General features: G+C 44.7%; 3 protein-coding genes across 3 annotated transcripts; 2 read left to right on the top strand and 1 right to left on the bottom strand.

Annotated features, from left to right (window-relative positions):
- Positions 1 to 1,263: 1,263 nt before the first annotated feature.
- On the top strand, positions 1,264 to 5,286 carry LOC116188311 (hydroxyproline O-galactosyltransferase GALT6-like). The gene is made up of 7 exons (XM_031517578.1): positions 1,264 to 2,408; positions 2,714 to 2,946; positions 3,036 to 3,326; positions 3,440 to 3,568; positions 3,683 to 3,856; positions 4,450 to 4,557; positions 4,654 to 5,286. The coding sequence occupies exons 1-7, from the start codon at positions 1,526 to 1,528 to the stop codon at positions 4,861 to 4,863; spliced, it is 2,028 nt and encodes a 675-aa protein (XP_031373438.1). The 5' UTR covers positions 1,264 to 1,525; the 3' UTR covers positions 4,864 to 5,286.
- Positions 5,287 to 8,691: 3,405 nt separating this feature from the next.
- On the top strand, positions 8,692 to 10,671 carry LOC116187128 (AAA-ATPase ASD, mitochondrial-like). The gene has a single exon (XM_031515730.1). It carries the CDS (start codon positions 8,937 to 8,939, stop codon positions 10,389 to 10,391), a length of 1,455 nt encoding a protein of 484 aa, XP_031371590.1. The 5' UTR covers positions 8,692 to 8,936; the 3' UTR covers positions 10,392 to 10,671.
- A 126-nt stretch (positions 10,672 to 10,797) lies between these two features.
- Positions 10,798 to 12,899, bottom strand: LOC116187127 (protein NUCLEAR FUSION DEFECTIVE 4-like). Its single transcript, XM_031515729.1, has 2 exons — positions 12,167 to 12,899; positions 10,798 to 12,065 (listed from the first exon to the last, which is right to left on the bottom strand). The coding sequence occupies exons 1-2, from the start codon at positions 12,641 to 12,643 to the stop codon at positions 10,932 to 10,934; spliced, it is 1,611 nt and encodes a 536-aa protein (XP_031371589.1). The 5' UTR covers positions 12,644 to 12,899; the 3' UTR covers positions 10,798 to 10,931.
- Positions 12,900 to 12,953: the final 54 nt, after the last annotated feature.

Below are 12,953 nucleotides of genomic sequence, written 5' to 3'. Positions count from 1 at the left end.
CTAAGATATATAATCGACCCGTGCACGAATCGATTTCAGCTAATAAAATAAAGTACACTTCGTAATCCCGTAGTTTGCTCCGTGAAAAATCTCCCCTAAGTTCGGCAGAATGCGAAAACAAACATAAGACTGAGCAAATTTTGATCGTTTCATCTCAATCAACAAAGGTCAATGCAGACCAATAAAACGCGGAAGTTGATTTAGTTTGAAAGTCAAATTCAAACCACGTTATGATTAGTTTCCGTGTGCAATCTTTTATATGATTTGAAAATAATTTTCTCAAAAAATTTGGCGGATTTGTTCTACCTGAACGTTTGGTTACGGATGCCGAAGTCCGGGCAAACTGCAAAAGCCCGTTTGTCTATCAATTTCATTGGAATTTTTTCGTATTTATGTACAATACAATAACCATAGATTAATTATGTAAAACATATATATATATATATGAGAACATTTTCACGTGGTAAAAATTCATCATGACATTTGTTTGCCATAATTTTGGTAATAATCAGTATTAATAAGATAGAAGGAAACTGCAAGCATCAAAGCCTATGTCATTTTTCGTAATAAAAATCAATAAAATTTTAATATGAATTGAAGCCGTTTGATTCGAGTATTATTAGATTGAAGCAAATACAAATATTATAGGACAAATTTAAAAAAAAAATCATTTTTCTTGAATGGTATGCTGAAATATGAGATTATTATATTAATTATAACAATTTTATTTTTTAGTAAGTAATTAATTATAATAATTTTATTGATTCTTATGCATCATATCATTGTAAAATTATTTAAGTTTTTTTCATACATATATACAATGATAATTCACATATTCTTATATATTTACTGCATTGTTTATCGAATAAGTTCATTTTTGTTGAGTCTGTCATATATCTATAAGTCAGTTTAAGTGATTGCATTCTTTTTATATTTTTGCTACGAGCTTCGCTATTCGTTGTTTCTCCTCTCTTATGCAATGACCTCGACAGAATCGACCACTCGAAGTTGATTCGACGGATCGGTAGCTGCACCTCCCAACTATTAAATTCCACCATATGCATAATAATACAACACATAGATCATAATAGCGTTACATAAATAAAAATAAAAAGAAAGTAAAACGGTATTAATTCCATTTCATTTCCCACTACATTGATTAATTCAATTTCAAGATTATCATCATTACAATTATATTATAGAAAAAGATTTTGAATTTTTTAAAAAGGACTGCATTATTCTCTGGTTCCAGAAAAGCTCTCTCTCTCTCTCTCTCTCTCTCTCCGTCCCTTTCCACTTCAATATTCTCTCTCTCTCTCCCCCGCCCCTCCATGTCGGTGTTTCCGTTGGTTCCGATGACCTAACCTTCCCTCTCTCTCTCCCTCTCGTCATCTTCTTCCCCCTCCACCCGCATTGATTCCCAAACCCAGAGAGCAGAGAGCTTAAAGGGTTTGCTCAATCTTCACCTCTTAAGCAGCAGCGAGATTGAACTGCAAGCTCTCAAACCCTCTCTCTCTCTCTAGAAATGAAGAGGTCCAAGCTCGAGAAATCCGACGCCAAATTGGACATGTTCTGGTCACTCACCGGGCACCGTTCCCTCCAAATCTTGATCTGCGTCGCCTTCCTCTACCTTCTTCTCGTCACTGTCGAAATCCCCTACGTCTTCATCTCCGGCATTGGCTCCCTCCCCCAGGACCCCACCGCTCTCACCCGCACCTCCCAGACCCCCCACCTCCAGACCGGCAGGGACTTGCAGGAGAAGCACGCCCCCACCCGCCCCCAGATCACCGTCTCAGTCAACTCCGACGAGCTGGCCCCCACTGGCCTCACCGACAACAAACCCCGCAGGATCGTCTCTGGCCTCAACTTCGACCGCGCTCTCAGACCCCGTGGAGCCGTCCCCGGTGGCTCCTCCGAGCTCCACAAGTCCGCAGCGGTCGCTTGGCAAGTGGGCCGCAAGCTCTGGCAGGATTTGCAGTCGGGAAAGGTGAAGGAGGCCCACCTGGAGAAGCCACGGAATGCATCGGAGTCGTGCCCGCACTCGATTTCCCTCTCAGGGTCTGATTTCTTGGTCCACGGGCGGGTCATGGTGCTGCCCTGCGGGCTGACGCTCGGTTCCCACGTGACGGTGATCGGGAAGCCGAGGGTGGCCCATGCAGAGGATGACCCGAAGATATCATTGCTGAAGGAAGGCGACGAGTCAGTGATGGTGTCCCAGTTCCACATGGAGCTGCAGGGCCTGAGGACGGTGGAGGGGGAGGACCCACCTCGGATTCTGCACTTCAACCCGAGGCTGAAGGGGGATTGGAGTGGGAAGCCGGTGATCGAGCAGAACACTTGTTACCGGATGCAGTGGGGGACTGCCCAGAGGTGTGAAGGGTGGAAGTCTAAGGCCGATGAGGAGACTGGTGAGTGGTCGTTTTTTGATTCATTTTCTTTTACAAATTTGTATGTACATGTTCCGATTTTTGGAAGTGATTGCTGCCTTTGTGCTGTTCAGTGGTTATCGATGTTGTATGTGATCAGCAGGTCCTTTAGTTCTAGCTGTAGTTGGTAGAAAGCATGCATGTCATAGAAATTTCTGAGAAAACTAGGAAACTGAATTCTGGGATACTATTTGGTCAAGGCGGTTCTTTTTTTCTAGTGCAAGACAATATATTTCCATGCGGGTATTGGTCTTGCTATGGATCTTGATCTTATAGACTTCATACAGTTGACGGGCAGTTGAAGTGCGAGAAGTGGATCCGAGACGATGACGATCACTCGGAGGAGTCCAAGGCGACTTGGTGGCTGAACCGTCTCATCGGCCGAACAAAGAAGGTTACAGTTGACTGGTCATATCCATTCTCTGAAAGCAAACTCTTCGTGCTTACTCTTAGCGCGGGATTGGAAGGTTATCATGTTAATATCGACGGGAGGCATGTCACTTCTTTCCCTTACCGAACTGTGAGTAAACAAATGCAACTACCTACCAACACCCAGGAGACCTGTTCTGTTGTTATCGAGCTTATGATGTCTATATTTGATGCCATCAGGGATTCGCTCTAGAAGATGCCACTGGGCTGACTTTGAATGGGGACGTTGATGTTCAATCCTTATTTGCTGCTTCTTTGCCTACCTTGCACCCCAATTATGCTCCGCAGAGGCATCTTGATCTGTCGACTAGATGGCAAGCTCCACCTCTTCCTGACCAACCTATAGAGATGTTTATAGGTATACTTTCTGCGGGTAATCATTTTGCGGAACGGATGGCGGTGAGGAAGTCCTGGATGCAGCACAAACTTATAAGATCTTCGAATGTTGTGGCTCGGTTTTTTGTAGCACTGGTAAGAGTAGACACCATTTCTTTAGTTTTTTTGGTAATTGATACCTGTTTATATGAAGTCCAAGTTGGCAGGTCTTGATATCAGCTTGTGTACTTGTTTGTGTATATGGACAGCATGCTAGGAAAGAAGTGAATGTGGAACTGAAGAAAGAGGCAGAGTTCTTCGGGGACATTGTGATAGTGCCATACATGGACAACTACGATCTTGTTGTCCTAAAAACTGTTGCAATCTGCGAATATGGGGTGGGTTTTTGATGCTCAGCAACAAATTTCACCTTCCTTTCTCCCCCCTCCCACCCCTCTTTCCTCGAAAGGGGCACGAATTTGACTATGAAATTGATGGTTTGCAATCTGCAGGTTCGCACAACGTTGGCAAAGTATATAATGAAATGTGATGATGATACATTTGTGAGGGTTGATGCGGTCTTGGATGAAGCGAAGAAAGTACCTGTAGGCAGCAGCTTGTATATTGGAAACATCAACTACTACCATAAGCCCTTGCGGTATGGTAAATGGGCAGTCACTTATGAGGTAAGGAACCTAGTCCAATTTCCAAATACATGTTTAATATTCTTTTCCTTTTGTTATTTGGCATCTTAGCAGCATTTAATCATGATTAGCTTTTCTTGCATGTTGCCTTTGCTGCAACATCTCATATGAATTGCTCTACCCGCATACTCATTCTGTGTTGTTTCGTTGCATGTATCCGCAAATACGCCTGTTGTATTTCTCTTATCTTTATCTGTGAATGAGTCAACCGGCGTAACTGTCACTGCCGTGTCATAATTTGTTTGATTTATCTAGACAGAGTAAATTCTTGTTCAGGTGCTCATTGCTTGTGTAATAACTAACCTGTGGACATGCATGTTTAGATTCTCTCTTTTAACATTTTATGCTCTCCAGTATACAGTGAATTGCTTTCGGATTCTATCTGCACCATTCAAACCGGCATTTGTGCACCTGTATTAGCATGAAATTAAATGTTTTTTATGTTCTCATATCATATAATGACTGTAGACTTGCTCGATTTTATGGATGATGTTACGATGAGTAGCCTGCTTAAATACTATTCAATCTCGGTTTCCTATTCATCATCTTATGGTTCAAACTCATGCTGATTCTAGGAATGGCCTGAAGAAGAATATCCACCCTATGCTAATGGACCGGGATACATACTCTCCTCAGACATTGCACGGTTCATCGTGTCTGAGTTTGAGAGACTTAAATTACGGGTAATAAGCCAAAGACAATAAATCATTCTCTATGAATACTCCATTGCTTTTCGCTTCCGTTTTTAACCGAAATGTTGTCCGATCTGTTTTCTTCAGCTGTTCAAGATGGAGGATGTGAGTGTGGGGATGTGGGTGGAGAAATTCAACAGCTCGAAGCCTGTGGAGTATATACACAGCTACAAGTACTGCCAGTTCGGGTGCATAAAAGACTATTACACGGCACACTACCAGTCTCCGAGACAGATGATCTGCATGTGGGATAAGCTTCAAGATACAGGGAAGCCTGTATGCTGCAACATGAGATAGTGACGACGACGATGGCAGAGAAAGACGTGTTTCTGATGGCACATCAGGATATATAAAGTTAGGGAGAACCAGAAACAAGTTTTGCAGTCATAGCCAATGATGTTCTTTTGTACATAGTTTTGAACCAGTGAGTTTGGCTGTATGTATCAGTCCTAGGCCTTCGTTAAATGACCTGCTGATATTCCATTCATTATTTCTCCTCTTTAGTCCCCACTTTTCTAGCTTTTCTTTGTCATTTCCACTAGTTTCGGGGGGTCGGGTTCGGGTTCGGGTGCAGGAATATTGGATCAGCAGATGAGGTTGACAGTCAGAGGAATCTTTACTGCTGTAATTTACATTTTGGGAACCACAGCTGAAGATGGGTTATGAATTCTCATGGGAAAGATTTTTTGTTTTCTTCCCCACTCCGAGATGTTCACCTTATGTCTTGCCTTCGTTTTCCCGATCAGTGTCGATGATTCCCGATTTTAGTGCTCGCAAAGGAGTTTGCCATGAGTTCTATGAGTATGTTCCTCCCGTCTTCCATCATACCAAACGTGACATTACTTCTGTTCGTAATCAGATGTATCGTTCCAAGTAGGGCCTACAAAGCCCCACGTATTTGTCAAGCGGACCGGATTAAAAGAAGTTGAGCCCACAGGAATGTGAGAACTCATACTGTTGGACCGTTCTTCATGGCTTTGGGTCCCATCGAGGCCCATCGGTTCCGATACGTCCAGTCGAGGTAATCTTGAATTGGATTCTAGATAAGGTTACTGGTTGATGTACAGAGTTTGATCAACAGCAACATCGATTGCTCGGGTAGGCCCAAACAGTCTCGATCAGGATGGGGTCGATGATTTCATACGGATCCACTGCAGCTTGTATGGTATCATTACTGATCATGCTGCAGAAAGAGTGAGCGGCATAGCCCATAGTAGGAGTATTCGGGGTCTGGGTACTCCCTGTTTTTTTTTAATGATATCTTAACCAAACAGTTTTCAAGATTTTGGAACCGGACCATACTATATTGAGTCTTGAAACCGAAACCTATCCGGAACTTATATTATACCACAGGTTCCGAGTATCCTATTGGAACCTGTAAATTTTTTTTGTCTCGCTAAATAAAACCGAAAATGTCTTATTTATAATCAGTAATCACGTAAAACAGAATGTCAACATAGATTTAGATTAATCCATAATACATCTACAACTAAGAGTAATATGTCTCATCAATCCATTCACAAAACTAAATATCCGTAATACGACAATGCCTCATCAAGGACACACCGAGGTCGTCGAACCAAAACTACCGACGATAAGGAATGCGAAGCTTCCACCGAGAGAAAGAGAGAGGGCGGAGAGGGTTAAGTAAAAAGGAGAAATATTTCTGAATATAACTAAGAGAAATTATTATCGGGTTCGCGCACCGGTTCCGGTTCCAATTCTGATTCTGGGTACCCTATATGTAGGAATCGAAATCGATTTTTACCGGTTTCTTATTTTAATATCTAGATCCTATCCTATTTCAAATGCGAGCTATCCGAACCTTACTCTACTCGGTAGTTTCCGACAGATTCCAGGTATATTCGGTATTCGTGCACATCCTTAACCCATACAGTGGGAATTTGGGATCGTTTTTTTGTGAATTTGAATTTCAAAAACCATCATGTGTTCGTTGTGACATGCTACCACGGGCCGCGGTTGGAACGGTCATGCCATTTTATTGACATAATAGCTGTGAGAAGTACTTCCTGCGCTCGGAAAACTTGTCCTGAAAGGCAAACATGCCAAGTTCATGCTAAAACAGACAACTTGGGCCACGTGAATGACGCTGCCCTTTGTACTGTCAGTGTCCAGTCTCTCTCTCAATTCGGAAGCGATTGGAGTCTTCTGAAGGGACTCGTGGCGAGAAAGGATTGCTTGAGAATCTCACTTCGATCTAATTCCTGTGATCGGGCATTTTTCAGCTTCCAGCCGAGATCCCAAGCGAGATCGTGTGCACGAAGAAATCCGGATTGCTTGCTCTAGTGTAGAAAATGTACCAAACGAACTTGTATGTAGAGGTGATCGGTTCCGGATATTTTGTTTTTCTCATGATATCCGGACCATATCATATAAGAAATAAGTTTTAAGTGTTGAATTCTAAAATCGAAATCTACTCGGAACTTGTATTATATCACAAGTTTCTGATATCATGTTAGAACCTGTAAATTTTTTTATCTCACTAAATAAAATCGAAATGATGAATTTCATCGTATACCCTAACCTCTTTCAAAGCTTTCCCTAGCGGCAACTCCTAGCTACAACTCAAGCAAATTTTTTTCGTATGAAGGGACGGAGGCTAAACTAGTGTAACCTGAAAATCCGACAAATTCACCTTTTCTTGCTGTCATGGGTTCGACCTGTGAACAAGGTAAACCCAATGGGAATAAAAAAAAAAGAAAAATCCCTCATATGACCTATCAAAAGATTAGGAAGGGGATCCTTAGTAGTGGTGGCCCTTTTACCATTTCACGGACTGATACATGTATCGAATGCTCAGATAAATGGCCCTCAAAACACTGGTACTAACATAAATCTTTATTCTGTTTCCAAAAGAGCCATTTGAGTTGGCCACAGGACAACAACCTCTTCTTCTTCAATCGCGATAGGAGAAGCTGGCGCAAACGGGTACAAGCTGCCATGAGAGTAGAGTATTGAACTTTACCTTGGCGGAGAGTCGGAGACAAAGGAGAGCCTCTGGAGAGTCGAAGACGAAAACAGGGAGCGAGAGAGAGAACAGATGGAGATTGGAGAGTCAGAGTCTCGAATAGTCAGATCAAAGAAGAGACGGAGACGTCGGAGAGAAGAAGAAGGAGAATGGATATTCCAAATTTAGGTTTACGTTGTTTCAGAGTAACAGAGTTGAAACCGAGAGTTCATCCATTATGCAATGGAACTTTACTCACTCTTTTTTTTTAATTAGTAAGTATCATTCGATTTTGGTTCCCGTTCTGAATACCCTGCATATAGGAATCAGAAAATTAATTTTCACCGGTTCTTGATTTTAATATCAAAATCCTATCATATTTTTAATATAAGTTACCCGAACCCTACCTTAATAGATAAGTTCCGATCGGTTTCAGATATACTCAATATCTATGTACACTTCTAATGTGTACGTACTTGCGTATACTTGTACGTGAAGGATGCTTTGCAAATATAGGACTTAGAGGTTGGGGAGGAAGGCCCACTTGCCCAGCCTAATGAGGGGCCCATCCTAAATTTGTCAATATCCGCTCCATTATTAATTTATATTCTCCATTTTACGTGTAAAGGCCCCCTTTCCCCCACATTCTTTTCATTAATTAATCTGAGGGGGGGGGGGGGGGGGGGGGGGGGGGGGGGGGGGGGGGGGGAGATTATTATACAAAACGAGGCATCTTTGACAAGTGACTCTTGAAAAGTGACTTTTCAGAAACTTCGACAATTGTACACAATTAACTAGTTCGATACATCCGGAAAATACTTTGATTGATTAAGACCGAGACCGAGACAGGTGAAAGCAGAAGTTAGAATCAGAGTATGAAGATTATAATGCAAAGGTAATAACTGTCAGTTTTCGCAGCGAGAGAGACGTGCAGTTGCGAAAGATGTGGCATGTGATCGAGTTGAACCTCGGTCGGTGTCGGTTCGTGCGTGCGAAGTCGAAAGGGAGTGGCCATCTAATGGACCCTTTTGGAAAGGGAGGACAAGTCACTTCTCCAAGTATAATTTGACTCATTGGAGATGCATTGAAATACAGGTAATGCCACCCAATGATAAAAGTCCATAAAATTAAAGAATGTTTGGGGACCAAAGCACAAAAATAAATAAATAAAGGGAAGTACACAATTATTTTTGTATGAACTCGATGATTTGGTGAATGTTGATAAACACTAGACTTTGGCCTTTACCTACTCTTATATTCTCTTTTTATATTTCCCCTCAATGACTGTCCTTTCCACCACAAGTGATATTACACACCACAAGTGATCGTTAACCGAACGTAAGCTTAGCCCCGTAACGTTCTTCCCCGAGAGTTGCTGAACCTAGTCGCGGCGACGACGACGATGCCTCCTAAGATGTTTGAAATGTGGGCTACGATGGGGTCGACCATCGCGAGCCTCATGTTCATGTGGGCGATCGTGAGGCAGTATTGCCCCTACGAGGTCCGGCGCTACTTGGAGAAGTACACCCACCAGCTCATGAGCTTCTTCTACCCGTACGTAAAGATCTCGATCCACGAGTTCACAGGGGACCGGCTCAAGAGGAGCGAGGCCTACGCTGCGGTCGAGGCCTACCTGAGCGTGAACTCCTCCAAGACCGCGAAGAGGCTGAAAGCCGAGATGGGGAAGGACAGCACCAATCTCGTGCTGAGCATGGATGAGTACGAGAGAGTCACTGATGAGTTCAAGGGAGCGAAGGTCTGGTGGGTCTCGAGCAAGATCGTGTCCCCTTCGAGGCCCATGTCGTACTATCCCGAGCAGGAGAAGCGCTACTACCGGCTCAGCTTTCATAAGCGGTATCGAGAGATCATCACCGAGGCTTATCTCGAGCACGTGATTCGGGAAGGGAAGGAAATCCTGTCCCGGAACAGGCAAAGGAAGCTTTACACTAACTCCCCGGGGTACAAGTGGTTGAGCTACAAGCAGACTATGTGGAGTCACATTGTGTTCGAGCACCCGGCTACGTTTGATACCATGGCCCTGGAGACCGAAAAGAAGAAGGAGATCGTCGAGGATTTGGTGACGTTCAGCGAGAGCAAGGATTTCTACACGAGGATCGGAAAAGCTTGGAAGAGGGGCTACCTCCTCTATGGGCCACCAGGAACGGGAAAGTCCACGATGATCGCCGCAATGGCGAATTTCTTGAATTATGATGTGTATGATCTTGAACTGACTGCGGTGAAGGACAATACAGAGCTAAGGAAGCTCCTGATCGAGACCACGAGCAAGTCGATCATCGTGATAGAGGACATAGACTGCTCTCTTGATCTCACTGGGCAGAGGAAAAAGAAGGCAGAGAAGCCATATCCCGGGGAGGATGAGGCCGAGAAGGCAAAGGCGGTGGAAGTCCCAAAGAGAGAGCCCTACGAGGAGGGCGCTGCCACGAGCAAGGTGACACTCTCAGGGCTTCTCAACTTCATTGACGGGCTGTGGTCGGCCTGTGGAGGGGAGAGGCTGATCGTGTTCACGACAAACTATGTCGAGAAACTGGACCCTGCGCTCATAAGGCGAGGTCGCATGGACAAGCACATAGAGCTCTCCTACTGCAGCTTTGAGGGATTCAGAGTTCTCGCGAAGAATTACCTCAATCTCAAGACACACGAGATGTTCGAGAGGGTTGAGGATCTGATCAGTAAAGTGAAGATCACACCGGCCGATGTGGCGGAGAATCTCATGCCCAAGTCCCCCACAGATGATCCCGAGAAATGCCTCTCGAGGTTGATTCAAGCTCTCGAGGAGATGAAGAGAACAGATGAAACGAAGGAAGAATCTGCCAAGGAAGAAATTATTCAGTCGTGAGGTTTTAACAATTCGATGCGGAGATATGACTATTATTAGCTCGTATACGATCCACAGGTAACTGATTTCTCCTGCCTCAAGTGCCACTATGATTCATTTCGATAGCATATATTGGATCCGGCAGAATTAACCTTGATTGTTGTATTTATTTCGGAAAAGAAGATGTTATTCATGTCTTGTTTGAACAGAGTTGGATTGGGCAGAGTTGCCTTCTGATGATCAGGATATGAAGAAATATACACCTAATAAACCTGGAAAGCTAGGATTTACCGGAGTTAAATGTCCTGTAGCCTGATATATGCAATTCTGCGAACTCGAACAACCATTCATCGATACGGTCTGTCTGAAAGTTTGGAACAAGCTAGCCTGAATTATTTTAAACTGCTCCGACTCTCGGTTTCTAGAATGACCTCAGAAAATATACAGGGCAGTGAACTCTCATTTCACATCGAAATGTTTTCAAATGGCTATATCGTTGACGAACTGTTATTTTACCTACAAATTGAGAGAAATCGAGAGAGAGAGGAGACTCTCATAATGTCATCCTTGTAGTCTCCGGCGGATGACCTGATTGTAGAAATCTCGAGTCCTGAAGAACAGCCATAGTGCAGCAAGCGACCCGACGAGGGTAGCAGAGGCCATGATAATGAAAGACAAACTAAAGCAGTGTGTTCCTTTGCACTTAAACCCTTCTCCTGATGCTTCTCGGTCGTAAATGTATCCTATCACCCTCACGGAGAAGAGATACGAGCCAACGGGATTTGCCATCGTGATTGTATTGAATATTGTTCCCATATGTTCTACGCCAAATATCTCCGACGATATTGTCGGCATAAGGGACCACTGTGAGCCATAGGCTATCCCAACCACCACTGTACCGCCGTACAAGGAACCACGCAGACCAGAACTGATCACAAGGTGGCCAATGCTCAATGCCAGTAAAGTTAGAGCCATGAAAAGTGGGCGGGCCCAACCCTGGGCTCGCAGAAGGATGTCCGACACGTACCCTGCTCCGAATCGGCCCAGGAAGTTCCATATGCTCCACAGGGAGATCATGGTGCTGATCTCGTAGCTCTTATACCCGAGGGACCTGCCTATTTGGCTCAAATTGTTTACAGTGGCAAGCCCAGATCCCATCCCACATGCCATCGCGAGAAACAAGAGCCAGAAGTCAACCGTTCTAACCGCTTGCAGCAAATCTCGATCTTCTCCACTGCCCAACACAGCTTTTTCCTGGGCACTATCTTCTTGATCTCCATCACCAGGCACTATATGATACTCCAAACCACTTACGTCGCTATGTTCTCCTGCTAACTTCTGTTGTCGAGGATCTTCTCCTCCTGCGGCCTTAATGGCGACATAAAGAGGGGAAGCAAGTAGCAGCAGCAACAAAAAGAAGGCGATTGTCCGTAGTATGAAATGAAGGCTTAGGACCTCTTCCAGGACAATTATCACCATGAGATAAGCTGCAATGATCATGGATATGGCCGAGAACGTGTTGAGCCGCTTCAGGTCGTCTCCCTCTGCCGATTCGTGTACTCTTACAAACCACATGAGGAGCATCGAGTTGATGGTCGGCAAGAGGGCGAGCATGAGGAGGAACGCTGTGGGCTTATTGTTAAATATCGTCCGGTATGCCTGAATTAGTATTGCCCCGCTTAGGCCGATATATCCCTGCAAGACATCGAATTTCGAGTAAGCAATTGATTAGTTCATCGCTAGGCAATTGGATGAACTTGGATAGGATAAATTAGTCTTGTCGAAAACGATTGCACCTTCATGATCCCAACGGCAGTTCCGCTATACCCAGGGAAGTTCCGAACAGCTGTGACCACATCCGCCGTGTTGAAGAAGCTCTGCGCGTGTGCCGCGACGAACATGAACAGGCACATGACCACAACCGGCGGCCTCGGGATGAGGCCAACGACGGAGGCCCAGATGAGGAAATACCCTGCAAAGCTCTGGGCTGCCCCCGCGAGGTGGACGACCCATGGCCCGCTGAATCGCCTCATCCAGCGGCCACCCGTGGAGACTGCAGCTGAGTAGAGGACGCCGGAGAGGATGCCGCAGTTGGCACCGACGTCTTTGGAGACCGAGATGGTGTCGAGGGTCGACTGCGAGTAGCCCTGCGTCGACTTGAGGGCCTGAGAATAGATGGAGAATGTGTAGAGGTTCCCACTCGTAGTCTGGATCCATATGCTCGCCGCTGTTGCCGCCCATTTCGTGTTCACCACCTTCCTCAGAGCTTCCATGGCCACCCTTCAGTACTCTTTCTTCTCCTCCTCCTCCTCTTCTTGGGCTGATTCTTCATAGCCCCATAGTTCAGTTGGAGGTGGAAGGTGCTCTGTCTGTTCCTGTTGGACTTGAGGTTGACGTGTGGGTTACGTGGCAAGACCATGTTGTTCCCAGGAGTTTTAATGTTGTCTGCACCTGGGGGAGTTGACAACTTTCTAGGTTGCTTCTGTGACTTGCATGCTGTAAACAACAATAACTCTCGGAGATTATTCTTCCTCGAGGATCGGCTTGACCTTAAACGACGTATTTAGCGTGAGTTTCAAGCTT

The sequence above is a fragment of the Punica granatum genome, chromosome 8 (genome assembly GCF_007655135.1).
Source record: "Punica granatum isolate Tunisia-2019 chromosome 8, ASM765513v2, whole genome shotgun sequence".
NCBI classification, from domain to species: Eukaryota; Viridiplantae; Streptophyta; class Magnoliopsida; order Myrtales; family Lythraceae; genus Punica; species Punica granatum.
This window is presented reverse-complemented; position numbering and strand designations above follow the sequence as displayed.